The sequence below is a fragment of the Macrotis lagotis genome, chromosome 1, assembly GCF_037893015.1.
Source record: "Macrotis lagotis isolate mMagLag1 chromosome 1, bilby.v1.9.chrom.fasta, whole genome shotgun sequence".
Classification (NCBI taxonomy): domain Eukaryota; kingdom Metazoa; phylum Chordata; class Mammalia; order Peramelemorphia; family Peramelidae; genus Macrotis; species Macrotis lagotis.
This window is the reverse complement of record NC_133658.1, coordinates 667,978,526-667,995,775: the sequence shown is the minus strand read 5'-3', so window position 1 is coordinate 667,995,775 and position 17,250 is coordinate 667,978,526. Positions and strand designations below refer to the sequence as shown.

The 17,250-nt window shown below is 34.1% G+C and overlaps 1 protein-coding gene across 12 annotated transcripts in view; it reads left to right on the top strand.

Moving 5' to 3' along the window:
• GULP1 (GULP PTB domain containing engulfment adaptor 1) overlaps positions 1-17,250 on the top strand; it is a 454,164-nt gene that overhangs the window by 268,404 nt on the left and 168,510 nt on the right. For 2 of the 12 annotated variants that reach the window (XM_074215527.1, XM_074215528.1), the window contains exons 2-3: positions 1,094-1,247; positions 3,207-3,231. The exons of 8 other annotated variants lie outside the window; for them this stretch is intronic. In XM_074215527.1, coding sequence (XP_074071628.1) covers positions 3,229-3,231 — 3 coding nt within the window. In that variant the 5' untranslated portion in view covers positions 1,094-1,247; positions 3,207-3,228. Of the gene's footprint in view, positions 1-1,093; positions 1,252-3,206; positions 3,232-17,250 lie in introns of all 12 variants that reach the window. 2 more of the 12 variants (XM_074215530.1, XM_074215531.1) reach the window with 2 other exon arrangements.

The following is a 17,250-nucleotide window of genomic DNA, read 5'->3' as shown; positions in this document are numbered from 1 at the left end:
TTTTCTTCTGAACTCTTGAAAATTATTGCTTTTCTTTCTGAATGACAGTGGATCCTCCTTCTATTGATAGAAAGGAAGACACTAGTAAAATACTTTGTTTCTTTTCTCACTTTCTCATCATGAAAACATGAAACTTTCCAAGTTACATTTTGTTCCCCTTAACCTGAGAAAGGATGAACAGAATTAGGAATAGAATTAGATGATTTCCCACTAGGTTCTTTCAGAGCTACTTGAAATTCATAGCCCACACTCCCTAATTGGCAGTTGTGCTCTTCTAGTTGGAGTGAGAATTCATTATATGCTGGGATCATCTGTTTGTTCTATTTGGAGGAGCTGCAGTAGCATCTCTTTCCAGTTTGGCTTCTGTATTTGCTTGGCAATGATGGACAGTTCTGAACTACTAGTGCTAAATTGAAGGTAGAAGACTACTAAGCAGACAAATTAAAAATTCACTTCTCTAAGACTATTTGTAGCTATTTGATGTTAATTTAAAATCAGCCAGGCCCTTTCAAAAAGAATTTGTAATTTCCCAAGTGAGTTTAGGAGAGTATTTGGTCCTACATACTAAGCAATATATGTATATTTTACATATATTTATACATAAAAATATATAATGCACATATGCAAACTATATATACACATATAGAGATATATACACATAATAGCCATATATAAATAGAGCTGTATATTTAAATGAGCACTTAAAAATTTTCCTGCTTGTTATTAGCTTCAATTAGTTATGATTTTTTCACATTAGTGAAGCCTTCAATTTTAAGAATGTAACCTTTTGTGTAGCTTATTAGTTATTGTTTATTTCCTAGGGCATCGCTTAAACATAATTACCATAGTAATTATATGTTTAAAGCCCCTTATAGTTATAAAGAAACTTATATTACCTCATTCCAACTCTATGAGGTAGGTAATAAAAGTATTATCTTCTCCATCTTAGGAATGAGTAAAGTAATGCCTGCTGGCAGGGGTATACTGGCAATTTTTTTTAACAACTGCATCTCTAAGAAGGAATGTACACATGACACATTATGAAATTTAACTTGCTTTATTTTTATTTTCTGTATTACTTTCTTGTCTCTAGATATTCAACAAAAAATCAAGCTCTGATGTTTGCCAATTCCTGATGTATAATTGCTCACACTGAAAGTTGAATAATTGGATCCCATTAGCTGGTTGGAGCTGGCTCCAGCACATCCCTGCTATAGAGACCAAGTGACTTGGCCTAGATCCCAGGGGTTAGTAAGTAGTTGAGTCTCTTTCCATTATCTGTCACTTCCTGCTTTGAATATAAAATTATTATACTGGATTCAAAATGACAAAATAAAGAGATTTCCAATGGGAGAAATATCCTAGAAAGTTTGGCAGTCTGTATTTTGCAATGCCTACTTCCTTAAGAGAAAAAAAAATATGAACAGCTGCATGTAATGGAAACTAGATTACACAGTAGATAGTATTGAACATAGAGTCAGATCTGAGTTCAAATTTGTCCTCAGACACTCTACACAGATCACTTAAGCTCTGTGTCTCAATTTTCTTACCTGTGACATAGGGATAAAGATAACATTTACTTTCCAGGGTTGTTGTGAGTATAAAATGAGATATTTGTAAAATGCTTTATAAACTTTAAAGTAGTATATAAATGATATTATTTAATTACCATGAATTAAGATACTGACTCATAAATATTTTTCTTTATATCATCTTGCTAATTATAACAGGTTACAGTAATTGAGCTACATTTTGCCATTCAAAAGTTATTGGGTAAAGATAAAAATAAGTTCATATATTTAACTGAAGGTGTTTTAATGCCCATAATCACTGAATTGTTGTAGGGTAAAGTTCAACTTACTTTCTCCTGCTTCTTGGGGTTTGAGTGTAGTCATAAGCTTAGGTATAGAATAGGAAGTTTGTGAGATAATGAATATTTTGTCATTCTGGCTTATTGCTGGTGTTGGTGTAGGGTATAGTGGGCCAGCACACTGGGTGGAATTATGAAGCTTGTCCACACACCTTACTCATGTTCCCCATCACCATAATCATACTCCGCCAACCTAGGCTCTTGTTAGTGAAGCTATGGAACCAACCTGAGATTATGTAAGTTAATTTTGGCTCCAGGTAGAGTGATTTGATTCCCTTCTGTGAGTCCTGAAAAACAGTTTTAGAACTTCGGAAAAGATGCCTTTGAGACCTCAGAGAACCCATTTACTTGTTTTAATTTCCTTGTACCTATGTGCCTTTTACTTACTTTAACTTTCTGAATTGTGTATAGTTTCATAGATTGCCTTTCTCTTGAGGACTGTAGAATTATTTTTATTAAAGGAATTTTGTAACTGAATCTTCAGTTTCTGAGTGAGCTACTTCACTTAACTTGGAACCAGGACCAGGACAATAGTGTTAAGAGCTACAATAATAGTGAGACTGTGGGTGGAGGCCTGTTTGCTTCCAGACTCCCACAATATTGAGCAGAAGATGGATGAGACACTTCACAAAGCTGGCTTTTGTTGTTCAGTTTTGTCTGAGTCTCTGTGACCTCTTGGACCATACAGCCCATGGGGTTTCTTGGCAAGGCTATTGGAATAGTTTGTATTTTTCCTCCAGTTGAAAAAGGCAAGCAGAGGTTAAGAGACTTGGCCATCGTCACACAGCTAGTAAGTACTTAGATCATCCTTACTTGAGCCCCAGTGCTCTGTGGGCACCTAGGTACCTAGTTGCCCTTATGAAGCTATCTACCTCCTTTTTAAAGCTGTCTACAACCTTGGAGGGAAACTTTAGATAACTTTTGCCTGAAAAACATTTCCTCCTCATTCGAACTTCACAGATTCCCTCTTTTCCTTTAAGACTGCAATTACTTTTTTCATGAAACTTTTCCTGATACTTACAACTGCTAGTATCATCCATTTCAAATGCATTTATATTTTTATTTTAATATCTATTTAATATCTATGTTTATATAGTCATGTATTTACATATATGTAAGTGTATATATTTGTATGTACATGTTTATACATTTGTTAAATATTTAAAATGTTATATGTATCTATCTAGCTACCTAGAGTCTGAATGGGAGGGACTTCTCCATTATAATATGAATTCTGTGGGAGAAGAGATTGTTTGATTTATTCATATGTCTTTTTATTTATACAGATATTTATTGGTATCTCTGTGTATTTATTTTTATTTACTTATACTTCCAGCACCTAGAACAGTGCCTGGCACATGGTAGGTACTTAATATATGCTTATTGATGATTTAAGAATGTGTCCATTATTATAAGATTTTGACATAATTGTATGCAATAACAGAAATTTTCTAAATTACAGGTGATTAAAACTTTGCATTTTGGCTTAGGCGGTATATTACAAGAAAGAAGATAATGATATCTACTATGTAGTTATTTGTCTAGCTCAACATGCTACTTTTCATATAGAAAGAACCCAGGAATGAACTTTGATGAATATTTTTACCTTTAATGGCTTTTATTACTTGATGTAGGACTCATGTTAATTTGGCTACTCTCTCTCTCCCCTTTGCCCAACCTCCTCTCTATGGCCTCATTAGCATTGTGCTTTGACCAATTAGATGACCCAGTAAAAATGTTTGTGTGCAGTATCTAGCATAAAACCTATTTTAGTTATATTCTATTTAATGCCTTTTAAAGAAATGCCAACATTACCTAAAGCATAATTTTTGAAATAATGGATTCTAAACAGATTTCCTTCTGTTTATGTGATAGCTATGTTCCTAAAATTTGAATACATAAAGTTTGTTTTTGGCAATTTAGCATAGTTTAAATGCATGAGGGGATGTGCTATTGAAAGGAGTCTTGTTGTAAATCCTTTTCTAAACTGAAGAATTTCATTATAATATTTTAAGCCTCTCAAGAACAAGCATCATACATCTTGGTATTTCGAATACCTAGTAAAGAATGGTTAATATGTAATAAATGGTGTATTGATGAAAATCTGGTAACTTATTAGGAAAAACTGTATCCAGGAATGTAGGAGGAAACAAAACAAGTCTCTGATCAGCCATAATAGATGTCACAAGCATATGGCCTTTATTCATGGGCAAAATTCTTGTGCTTTCACTATTCATTCATGCAATGATTACAAGATGTCAAAAATCTTAGAGCATTTTTGAAATTAAATTTTATTTTCAAACAAAGATTAGCTTTTTCTTCTTCCCCTCCCCCAATTTCCTTCCTTCTCCCCATGTTAAAAAAGAAAGAAAACAAAACTAACCCTTGTTACAAGCATTCATAATTAAGCAACAAAATTTCTTATTGGCTATCTTTCATTGTATTTTATTTTATTTTAATTCAATTTAATTTTATTTAAGGCAGTGGGGTGAAGTGACTTGCCCAAGGTCACACAGCTAGGAAATTATTAAGTATTGGAGGCTGGTTTTGAACTTGGGTCCTCCTGATTCCAGGGCCAGCTCTTTAGCCAGTGTGACACCTAGCTGCCCCACACTGGCCATATCTTTTTCTTTGTAAGGAAAGGGGATTAAGTGACTTGCCCAAGGCCACACAGCTAGGTAATTATTAAGTGTCTGAGACCAGAATTGAACTCAGGTGCTCCTAACTCCAGGGCTGGTGCTGTATCCACTGTGCCACCTAGCCAACCAGCCATATCTTTTAAAAAAAACAAAAGGATCACTGCATACTGAGTCTGTCACCTCTTTGCAACTATATGGACTATTTGCTTGCTCATAAGTTCTCAGGAATTGTAGTTGGTTATTGATTTGCTCAGAGTTCACAAATTTTCACACACACACACCACACTTTTTCAACAATCCCATCCCAATCTCCCACCCCTCACATTCCCCAAACCCTTGACATACAAATATAGCCAATCAAAAACAAATTTCCCCTTTGCCCATATCAGTAGGTAGGTATCATGGTTTATATTTCATCATAAGTCTTCTGGTGCCTGGTTGCTCCTTATGCTCATAAGAGTTCATCACATTTGAATTCCATCACATTTATGTACCATCATTTTTTTCATCTATTCCTCAGTTTTTGGACACCCCTTCTGAGTATTCTTCCTTACCACTTAGAGTTATAAATATTTTGTATATTTGAAGAATTTATTTTGATTAGGATTAGACATTTAATTCATCCTCCCTCCCTGTCCCCTTCTCTTATTTCAATGTTGATTGAAATGTAATTCTGTGTCCATTTGTGTATGTATGTGTATTCTTCCTTCTTTTGATCAGTTGTAAAGATAATGTTCCCTAACCATCTTGTATCTTCTCCCCAGTGTTTTTCTCTTATTCTCTTTCCATTCTTTTTTTTAGGAAAGATTTTTATTTATTTTAAGTTTTACAATATTTCCCCCATTCTTGCTCCCCCCCCCAGAAAAGGCATTCTATTAGTCTTTACATTGTTTCCATGGTATACATTGATCTCAGTTGAATTTGATGAGAGAAAAATCATGTCCTTAAGGAAGAAAAATAATATATAAGAGATAGCAAAATTACATAATAAGATAATGGGTTTTTTCCTACATTGAAGGTAATAGTCTTTGGTCTTTATTCAAAGTCCACAATTCTTTCTCTAGATACAAATGGAATTCTCCTTTGCAGATAGCCCAAAATTGTCCCTGATTGTTGCACTAATGGAATGAGCAAGTCCATCAAGTTTGATCATCATCCCCATGTTGCTGTTAGGGTGTACAAAGGTTTTCTGGTTCTGCTCATCTTGCAGTTCATACAAATCCTTCCAAGCTTTCCTGAATTCCCATTCCTCCTGGTTTCTAATAGAACAATAGTGTTCCATGACCTACATATACCACAGTTTGTTAAGTCATTACCCAATTGAAGGACATTCACTTAATTTCGAATTTTTTGCCACTACAAACAGGGCTGCTATAAATATTTTTGTACAAGTGATGCTTTTACCCTTTTTCATCATACCTTTAGTATATATATACCCAGTAGTGGTATTGCTGGATCAAAAGGTATGCACATTTTTGTTGCCCTTTGGGTGTAATTCCAATTTACTCTCCAGAAAGGTTGGATGAGTTCACAACTCCACCAACAATGTAGTAGTGTCCCAGATTTCCCACATCCCTTCCAACACTGATCTTTATCCTTTCTGAGAGGTGTGAGGTGATACCTCAGAGATTCTTTAATTTGCATTTATCTAATAAGTAATGATTTAGAGCAATTTTTCATGTGACTATGGATCATTTTGATTTCCTCAGCTGAAAATTGCCTTTGTATATCCTTTGACCATTTGTCAGTTGGAGAATGGCTTGTCTTTTTTGAAAATTTGACTCAGTTCTCTGTATATTTTAGAAATGAGTTCTTTATCAGAAATAGTAGTTGTAAGAATTGTTTCCCAATTTACTATATTTCTTTTGATCTTGGTTATAGTGGCTTTGTCTGTATAAAAGCTTTTTAATTTAATATAATCAAAATTATCTAGCTTGTTTTTAATGATGTTCTCCAGCTCTTCCTTGGTCATAAACTACTTCCCTTTCCATAAAGCTGACAGGTGAACTACTCTTTGATCTTCTAATTTGCTTTTAATATTTTTTTGTGTCTAGATCCTTTATACATTTTGATCTTATCTTGGCATAGTGTGTGAGATGTTGGTCTAACCAAAGTATCTTCCATACTAGCTTCCAATTTTCCCAACAGTTTATATCAAAGGAAGAGTTTTTATTCCAATAGTTGGACTCTTTGGGTTTATCAAACAGCATATTGCTATAATCACTTCCTTCTATTGCACCTAGTCTGTTCCACTGATCAATCACTCTATTGCTTGGCCAATAATAAACAGTTTTGATAATTGATGCTTTATAATATAATTTTAGATCTGGTAAAGATAAGTCATCTTCTTTTGCACTTTATTCCATTGAATCCCTGGAAATTCTTGGCTTTTTATTTCTCCATATAAATTTACTTACAACTTTTTCTAACTCATTAAAATAAATTTTTTTGGAATTTTGATTGGTAGGGCACTAAACAAGTAGTTTAGTTTTGGTAGAATTGTCATTTTTATATTAGCTTGACCTATCCATGAATACTTGATGTTTGCCCAGTTATTTAAATGTGGTTTTATTTGTGTGAGAAGTGTTTTGTAATTGTTTTCAAAAAGTTTTTGAGTCTACTTTGGTAGGTAGACTCCTATGTATATTATGTTCTCTGAAGTTACTTTGAATTGGATTTCTCATTCTAGCTCTTTCTGCTATATCTTGCTAGTCATATATAGAAATGTTCAGGATTTATGAGGATTTATTTTATATTTTGTGAGTTTGCTAAAGTTGCTAAGTATTTCTAGTAGTTTTTAGATGATTTTTTTTAGGATTCTCTAGGTATACCATCCTGTCATCTGCAAAGAGTGAGAATTTTGTCTCTTCCTTCCCAATTCTAATTCCTTCAATTTTATTTTCTTCTCTTATCACTGAAGCTAACATTTCTAATACGATATTGAACAGTAGTGGTGATATTGTGCATACTTATTTCAGCCCTGATCTTATTGGAAATGCCTCTAGCCTATCCCTATTGAATATAATGCTTGTTGATAGTTTCAGATAGATTATTATTCTGGGGAACAATTAATTTATTCCTACACTCTCTAGTGTTTTTAGTAGGAATGAATGCTGTATTTTGTCAAAGGCTATTCCAGCATTTATTGATATATCATTTCTGATAGGTTTGTTATTGATATAATTAATTATACTAACAGTTTCCTAATATTGAACTAACCCTGCATTCCTGGGATAAATCCTATTTGGTCATAATGTATTATCCTAGTGATAACTTGTAATCATTTTGCTAAGATTTTATATAAGATTTTTGCATCTATATTCATCAGGGAGATAGGTCTATAATTTTCCTTCTCTGTTTTAACTTTTCCTGGTTCAGGTATCAGCACCATATTGATGTCATAGAAAGAGTTAGGCAGAGTTCCATCTTCACCTATTTTTCCAAAGAGTTTATATAGAATTGGAACAATTGTTCCTTAAATGTTTGATAGAATTCAGTTGTGAATCCATTTGGCCCTGGAGATTTTTTCTTAGGAAGCTCAGTAATGGCTTGTTGAATTTCTTTTCCTGAGATAGAGTTATTTAGGTTTTTAATTTCCTCTTAATTTACACTGGGAAACTTATATTTTTGTAAATTTTCATCCATTTCACTTAGATTGTCAAATTTATTGGCATAGAGTTGGGCAAAATAATTCTGAATTATTACTTTAATTTCCTCCTCATTGGTGGTGAGTTCAACTTTTTCATTTATAATACTAGCAGTTTGGTTTTCTTCTTTCTTTTTTTAAATCAAATTGACCAGAGGTTTATCAGGTTTTTTTGGTTTTTTCATAAACCAGCTCTTGGTTTTATTTATTTGTTCAGTAGTTTTTCTGCTTTCAATTTCATTATTTTCTCTTTTAATTTTTAGAATTTCTAATTTGGTATTTAATTGGTGGTTTTTAATTTGTTCTTTCCCTATTTTTAGATGCATATTTAGTTCATTGATCTCTCCTTTCTCTAATTTATTCATGTAAGCATTTAAAGATACAATATATCACCTGACAGCTGCCTTATATGTATCCCATAGGTTTTGGTATGTTGTTTCATTATTGTCAGGATGAAATAATTAATTCTTTCCATAATTTGTTGCTTGATCCACTCATTCTTTAAAATGAGGTTATTCAGTTTCCAATTAGTTCTGGGTCTGTATCTCCCTGGTCCAATATTTCATATGATTTTTATTGTATTGTGATCTGAGAAAGATGTATTCACTATTTCTACCTTTCTGCAATTGATCACTAGGTTTTTATACCCTAGCACATGGTCAAAGTCTATCCCTTTCTATCCCCATTCAATTTCTTCCATGTGTCTATCATTTCCAGATTTTCTAAGTCTGTTTACCTCCTTAACTTCCTTCTTGTTTATCTTATGATTAGATTTATCTAAATCTGAGAGTAGGACGTTGAGATCTCCCACTAATAGAGTTTTGCTGTCTATGTCTTCCTGTAGCTCTTTCAACTTCTCTTCTAAGAATTTGGATGCTATATCATTGGGTGCATGCATATTTAGTAGTGAAATGACTTCATTGTCTGTGGTACCTTTAAGGAGGATGTAGTTTCTTTCCTTATCTCTTTTAGTGCTATCTATTTTTGCAGCTTCTTTGTCTGAGATAAGGATTGCTAGCCCTGCTTTTTTCACTTCAGCTGAAACAAAATATATTTTGCTCTAACCTTTTATCTTTACTCTATATGTATCTCTCTACTCTCAATACTTGTAAGCAGCATATTGTAGGATCCTGGTTTTTAATCCAGTCTGCTATTCACTTGCATTTTAAGGGAGAGTTCATCCCATTCCCATTCAAAGTTATAGTTACTAACTCTTTATTGTCCTCCATGCTATCTTCCTTCTGTTTGTATTTTCCCCCTTTCCCCCCTTTATTCATATCCCCCATTGCTTTGTTTCTGAATACCACTACCTTCAGTGTGTTTGCCCTCCTTATCTCAAACCCCCTTCTCCTTTCTTTCCCCTTTCCCTTTTCCTGTTCTTACCTTCCTTTTGTTAGTTCCCCCTTTTTTCTCCCCCTCCCTGTCCCACCTCCCCTTTCTCCCTTTTAATACTTGAAAGGTAAGATAAGTTTCTTAACTTAATTGAGTGTGGCCAAGTTAACTTTAAGCCAAGTCTGATGAGATGAAGATTCATGTGGTTCTCACTTCTTCCCTTCCCTTCTATTATAATGCTTCTTTTGTACCTCTTGATGTAATGAGATTTTTTTTAAACCAAATTGAACAGAAGTTTATCAGGTTTTTCAGTGTCCTCTATCCTCCCATCTCCTTACTGGCCCCCCCACTTTTGTTTTAGTTTTTTTTGCAAGGCAATGGGGTTAAGTGACTTGCCCAAGGACACACAGCTAGGTCATTATTAAGTTTCTGAGGCCAAATTTGAACTCAGGTACTCCTGTCCAGATTTGACTTCAGGTACTCCTGACTCCAGGGCCATGCTCTGTCCACTGTGCCACTTAGCTGCCCCCTCTTTCCCTCTTTTTAAGGAGGTATTTTTTAAAATCATTCCATCTGAGTCACAGAAAAGTTATGTGTGTCCATCACTTCTGGCTAAGTATATTCTCTCTAATAGAGTTACAATTCTCAAGAGTTATGAGAATCTTTTTCCCAAGTGGGTATATAGCCAGTTTCATCTTATTGGATAGCAGTTTTTTTCTTTACCTTTTTTTTAACATTTTCATGTGTCTGTTGAGCATCCTGTTTGATGTCTAAATTTTCTATTTAGCACTGGCCTTTTTATCAGGAAATATTGTAAGTCTCCCATTTCATTAAATGTCCATCATTTCCCCTGGAAGGGAAGGCTCAGCTTTGCCGAGTGGTGGATTCTTGGCTGCATTCCAAGCTCCCTTGCTCTTCCAAATATCCCATTCCGGGACCTTGGATCCCTTAATGTTGATGCTGCCAAGTCCTGCATAATCCTTATTGTGGATCCTGGGTATTGAATTGTTTCTTTCTGACTGCTTGCATGATTTTCTCTTTTATCTGATAGTTCTGGAATGTGGCCACAACATCCCTTGGCGTTTGAATTTTAGGATCTCTTTCTGGGGGGGGAATGATGTACTCTTTCAATAACTATTTTGCCCTCTTGTTCCATGATATCAAGGGCAGTTTTCCATCACTAAGTCCTGTAGTATTAAGTCCAGGCTTTTTTTCTCTTCAATGTTTTCATGATGGCCTATAATTCTTAGGTTGTCCGTTCTTTATCTGTTCTCAAGGACAGTGGTTTTGTTAATGAGGTATTTTACATTTTCTTCTATTTTTTTGATCTTTTGGTTTTTGTTTAATAGAACCTTGTTGTCTCATGAAGTCATTAGTTTCCACCGATTCCATTCTTTTTTTTTAAGAGAATAATTTTCTTCATTTTCCTTTTGCAGCTCCTTTTCTGGTTGGTCAGTTCTATTTTTGAGGGAGTTTTCCATTTGCCCAAGTGTAGTTTTGAGAGAATTATTTTCTTTTTGCATTTGACCAATTGAGAGTTTGAGGGAATTATTTTCTTTTTGCATTTGCCCAATTGAAGATCTGAGAGAATTCTTTTCATTTTGTATTTGTCCAATTCTATTTTCCAAGGATTTGTTTTCTTGTTGCAAGGTGTTAATTTTCTCTCCCAAAGTTTCCAGTTGATTTTTAAACTCCTTCCTGATTTCTTCAAGCATGTCTTTCTGGACTAGAGACCAATTCATATTCTCCTTCCAAGTTCTAGGACTCTCTGGTTAGAATCAATTTCTTCTACGTATTTCTCCTTGGGTCCCCTAATCTATGACCTTTCTTCATCTTCCTAGGATCTTGTGTTGGGGGAGCTGGCTCTCACAGGTTTGCTTTTGAAGATGCTAGAGGCTTTGTTCATTTGGCTTAGTAATTCCCAGGGCTGACCAGTAGGGGGTGATGGTTGCTTTCTCTGAAGTGTTTGGGGCCCCCAGCAGCACGGTCTGAGTTGACCTCAAACTAAGTGCTGGATGGGGGAGTTAATTTCTTCCCAAAGAGTGAACTCTGTTGCCCCACCTTAGCCAGAGGGGTTGGGGGGTTGTTTATTGTTTGTTCTGGGAAAAGGGCTTTGCTGAAAGTCTGGAGCTCAGGTCCCAGCTCAGCTGGCTGTTCTCTAGGAGTACTCTGACACTCTCTGTGCTGGAACTCACCCTCCTGTAGCCCCACCCCCTCCCTGCCAAAACTCTGAAGCGGTTAAAGTTAGATCTGGTACCTGACACTCACCAAAATCTCTGTGGCTGAGAATGGCCCTCTGCCTTTCCCTCAGACATCCAGGAACCAATCTTCTACTCTTGTCTCCTAGTTTACCCACAATCCCCTTAGACAGACCTTTTTGGTAGGTGTTCTACTCCTAGCTTCTCTTTCTGGGTTTTGTTGATCTAATTTCTGTTAAGAGGTTTCTTTCATATTGTTTTTGAGAGGGGAAAGAGGATCACTTTGTATGCCTGTCTTCTCTCTGCCATCTTGGCAGGTCCATTCTTTTCTTAAGATCATTAAGACCTAACAGAAAATCTCCCAGATCCTCTCTAAGTGGACTTCTGATGATGCTAGGAATCAGAGGGGGCATATGCATTATCTCCCCTCTGTCAGTGTAAGCAGTTTATCCTTGTTAAATCCTTTATCATTGCTTATTTATGTTTTTCTTTTTTGTGATTCTCTTCTGAGTTTGTACTTCACAGTTTCTCTGTAATTCTAATCTTTTCATCAGGAATACTTGGATGTCCTCTATTTCATTAAGGTATAACCTTACCCCTCCCCACCCTCCAATAATATTTTTACTAAGTTTTGTTGAATAAGTTATTCTTGGCAATAAGTAAATATCTTTTGCCTTCTAGAATATTGTGTACCAAGTTCTCATCTCCTTTAAGGAGAGGCTGATAAATTATTTGTGATTCTGTTGATGAATCCTCAAAACTTGAATTCTTTATTTTTGATTATTTGTGTATTTTTTACTTAATCTAGACAACCTGGATTTTGGCTATGATGCTCCTGATGTATTTTGTTTTGGGGTTTTTTCAAGAGGTGAATAGTAGATTAGTTCCAAGATATCTGGGCAGCTTCTTACCAGATTATTTGAAATTTCATATCTATCTTCTTTTTATTTAATGGTCAAGGCCTTCATATAATCCAGTGATTTCTAAATTTTTCCTCCTTGATCTATTTTCCAACTCCCTGAGATCAGATTTGAATTCAGGGAGATGAATCTTCCTGAGTTCAAGTCCGGCATTCTCTCCAATATGTCACCTATGACTTTGCCTGATATGATATCCAATAGTCTCCCCTAATGATTTCAGGATTCATGGTATTAGAGTTTTTAGTGGGGGTGACACAAAGTGATGGATAGACCATACAGGGTATTTAAATTCTCACTGACTTACTGACCTTTCCAGTATACAGAGTCTAAAATTTTTAAATTTCAAGTAGAAAAATGTAGTAATTGTTTTATTTTTCATTATATAACTTTTATATAGTTGCATATTTTCCTTTCCAGGAACCAAATAAACTTATGATATCTGAATCTAAATCATTAGCACCAAATGCAAGTTATTTTTTTAACATAATTACCTGTCCTTTACTAAAGACAAATAGTCAGGTCTGATAAAAGAATCAAACCAATCCCACAAATGAAACCAGTTCACTTTCAGTTACAGTTTATACCATTTATATAGGTTTTTATTTCTACCAAATTAAACTCCTTTGAAGGAGTGCCCAAAGCAGTACAAATTATTAGGTTCCTACTATGATTTCAGGAGCTATGGGGACTTTAGACAAAATATGCATGTGCATGCACATTCATATATATATATATATATATATATATATATATATATATATTTATTTATTTATAAAGTTTTTCTTAGACCCTTTGTCTAAGATTTAAGTTACTTGTGAGGGTCATAAAGCTAATAAGCATCTTAGATCAGATTGAATTCAGGGAGATGAGTCTTCCTGAGTTCTAATCCGGCACTCTATCCAATATACTATGACTTTGCCTGAGATAATATCCAATAGTCTTCACTAGTAGTTTCAGGATGCATGCCAGTAGTGACCTAAGTCAGAGAGGCCTAGAATTAGAGTTTTTAGTGGGTTGACTCAAAGTGAGTAGATGCATAGGGATAGAAAGACTAGCAGTCATTTATTTCAGAAGGAGCTACTCAGATACTCCATGGAGTCTAAGTTACTTTTTGTGACCATTATAGTGAAAATTTCTCTGCCTAATATATGAGTTGTTTAAATATGTGAAATGGTTCTTTTAATGGCTTTACAAGTTTAAAAAAACTCACTATAAAATTGGATCTAAAACAGCAAGCCTTTACTGAAGAAATAAACATTTGAATTAAATTGTACAGTACCTTCTTGACAATTCAAGATAGTTGTTTTTCAATAACATGAAAAATGGCTTTAGAAAAAACAAGGTGGAAAAGTCAAGTGTCATCTACTAAAACATTACTGTCACTTTTAGAATGTTAGAGGAAATTATTTTTCAAAAGAATAATTACTGAGGTTAAATCTTTTCATGTGAAAACTAAAGAAATGGACACATAGGGAATGAAAACAATGCCAGCCACATTTTAAATTTCAGAATAAAGGTCAAAGTTAAGTTTCTGTCTCTTGTTTTTTAAAATGGAATAGTGTGTCACATGGTTAACATTTGCACACACTTATTAAAATCGTTAAAGGTGTGGTAAACTTCTTGATCCATGTTTCAAGATGGCAATTATGGCTACAAACATTATTGCTGGACTCCTATGTTCCTCCACTAAGGTTCTACTCTGAGAACTCATCCTCATCGGGAGGCAAAAAAGGCAATGCTATCAGAAAAAAAAACACACAACCCTAAACAGTTACTTTTTTTTAGGTTTTTGCAAGGCAAATGGGGTTAAGTGGCTTGCCCAAGGCCACACAGCTCATCTAGGTGATTATTAAGTGTCTGAGACTGGATTTGAACCCAGGTACTCTTGACTCCAGGGCTGGTGCTTTACCCACTGTGCCACCTAGCCACCCCAGAAGAATCACTTTTAATGTTTCACAACTTCAGTTTCATCATTTATACAATGGGAATTTTATTTGTATAATATATATTATTTATGTATATTTATATGTTATATATGTGTACATTTTATACTTTTAATATATTTTATTTATGCAAATATATATTTGTACAATCTACCTCACAACGTGACTGTTTTAAGGAAAATACTTTTAAACCTTAAATTGCTGTATAAATGTGTTATTGCTTAACATTATTCATAATGAAACTGATTTTGACTAAATTTTCTCCCAAAGACTTTTAAGTAACTAAGCTTTCTTAAGTTAACTTAAGCTTTCCAAAGAAAGGAGAAAGATAGCTTGTTCTAGAATTATGCTTTCATTTCTAGATTTGGCTTCTATGTGAGTGATATTACACTTTTGTTTAGTTAGCATGGGGGAAAAAGGAAAAACCATACTTTGTAGGGACTTTTATGTGCTTGTTTGTTAATGAAGATTGGTAATAAAGCCATAGATGATTATTACTGCTAACTGCTCAAATTGCATCTTAAAAAAATCAGAATGTGTTCCCAGGTAAACATTAAATCCATTGACTTTCCTCATGCCCTTGTTGGTACAGCTCTCCTTCCTCCCATTCCCCACAATATTAACTGTGAGAGTTTGATTATCAAGAAAAAAATATGAATTTCAATAGCAGTTATACAGGTGGGTAATCTGACCTTCCTCCAAAAGGGAAAGGTGATCTTGGTTTTAGCTGAACATCTTAACATATCCAAGTTTTCAGATAAATAAATCTGCATTCTCCAGAGTTTATGACAGATCATTAATAGTCAATATGAAATTTCATTATGAAGAGTTGAAGAACAAGAATGTTAAAAATTATATTGCTCAAGATAGATGTTAAACAACATTTATGTAGTACTTTAGAGTTTACAGAATATTTTATAGACACTAATTTAATCCTCATAATTGCGATGTATATAATGTTGTTATTACTATTATTATTATTGACATATTACAGTTAAGAAAACTTTTGCTCAGATATTAGGTAGCTTATCTAAAGTCAAAAAGGAAGGAACCCCTGTTTCCACCTCTGATCCATATATTTATATGACCATTTTTGTAGTAGCAAAGACGTATGGGAAGACTAAGCAAGTTTTGATATGTAAATGTAGTAAAACATTACTGTGCTGTAAGAAATTATGGATGTGATAGATGCCTAGGAAGACATACATGAATTGATGCAAAATGAAATTAGTTGAACCAAAGCAACCACATACAATGGCTACAACAATGAAAATAGAAAGAACAAGAACAAAACAAAAACCTAAATATTGTGAAATTGTAGTGTTCAATTTGGCCCAAACAACAGTTCTAAGTAGGGACCTTTTTTTTTAAGGTTTTTTTTTTTCTTGCAAGGCAATGGGGTTAAGTGGCTTGCCAAAAGCTACACAGCTACATAATTATTAAGTGTCTGAGGCTGCATTTGAACTCAGGTCCTCTTGACTCCAGGGCTGGTGCTCTATCCATTGCACCACCTAGCTCCCCCCCCCCCTCATTACGCCTAGCTGCCTCCATACTGACAATTTGAATGAGGTAGAGGAAATAAGCACAAAATGTGAAATATCTTAGTTAATAAAAGAATAAATATAGTTTTATAATAACACAATTTCAGAAAATGACAGTAAATAAGCCAAAAATGAAAAAAAATCCCAAGATCACATGGATTTGCAATTGAAGTCTACCAAATGTTCAAAGAACTTTTAATTCCAACATTACATAAACTTTTTAAAATAAAAAAAAATAGGAAAAGAACATATCTAATAAAATTCATTTTATAATAGAAATATTTCCTTGATACATAAAATAAGGAAAGAGGAATTGGAGAAAGAAAATTATTTTCCAAGATACTGGAAAAGAGAACATTGCAAAAACTTTATATACTATCACCAGAGTGGATTTATATGAAGAATGCAAGTTTGGCTTACTCTCAGGAAAACTGCATGAATAAAAGACCACATTAATAATAAAAAACAATAAAAAATAACAATTGCATAGATACAGAAAAACTTTTGACAAAATAACACTGTGGTATGTTAAAACATGAAAAAAAGCTGTTTTGTGACTAGACTTTTTAATCTCTATCAAATAATTTGCTTTCTCAATAAGGGGAAGTGGGGTTGGAGGAAGGGAGAAAATTTGGAACTCAAGGTTTTAAAAGTGACTGGGCGGCTAGGTGGCACATTGGATAGAGCACCAGCCCTGGAGTCAGGAGGACCTGAGTTCAAATACAGCCTCAGACAATTAATAATTACCTGGCTGTGTGGCCTTGGACAAGCCACATAACCCCATTTGCCTTGCAAAAACCTAAAAAAAAAGTGACTGTTGAAACTTGTTTTTGCAGGAAAAAATAAAATAAAATATAAATATATAAATATATATATAAATCTATAATAAAAATAAAATATAAAATAAATAAAAACATGAAAGACATAAGAATAGATTTTCTTTCTTTTATTAGAAAATAATAAATGTAAGAGCCAGCCTTCTATATAATTATAATATCAGGGCTATACAACAAGGGTGGCCGTTATTACCAGTATTATTATACTAGAAAAAAAGAGCTATAGCTATTATTCCCTAGGAAAAAAGGGAATAAGTATAGGCAAAGGGGAAACAAGATGATAACTTTTATCATGTGATGTTATTGTCCACATAGCTAGCTAATT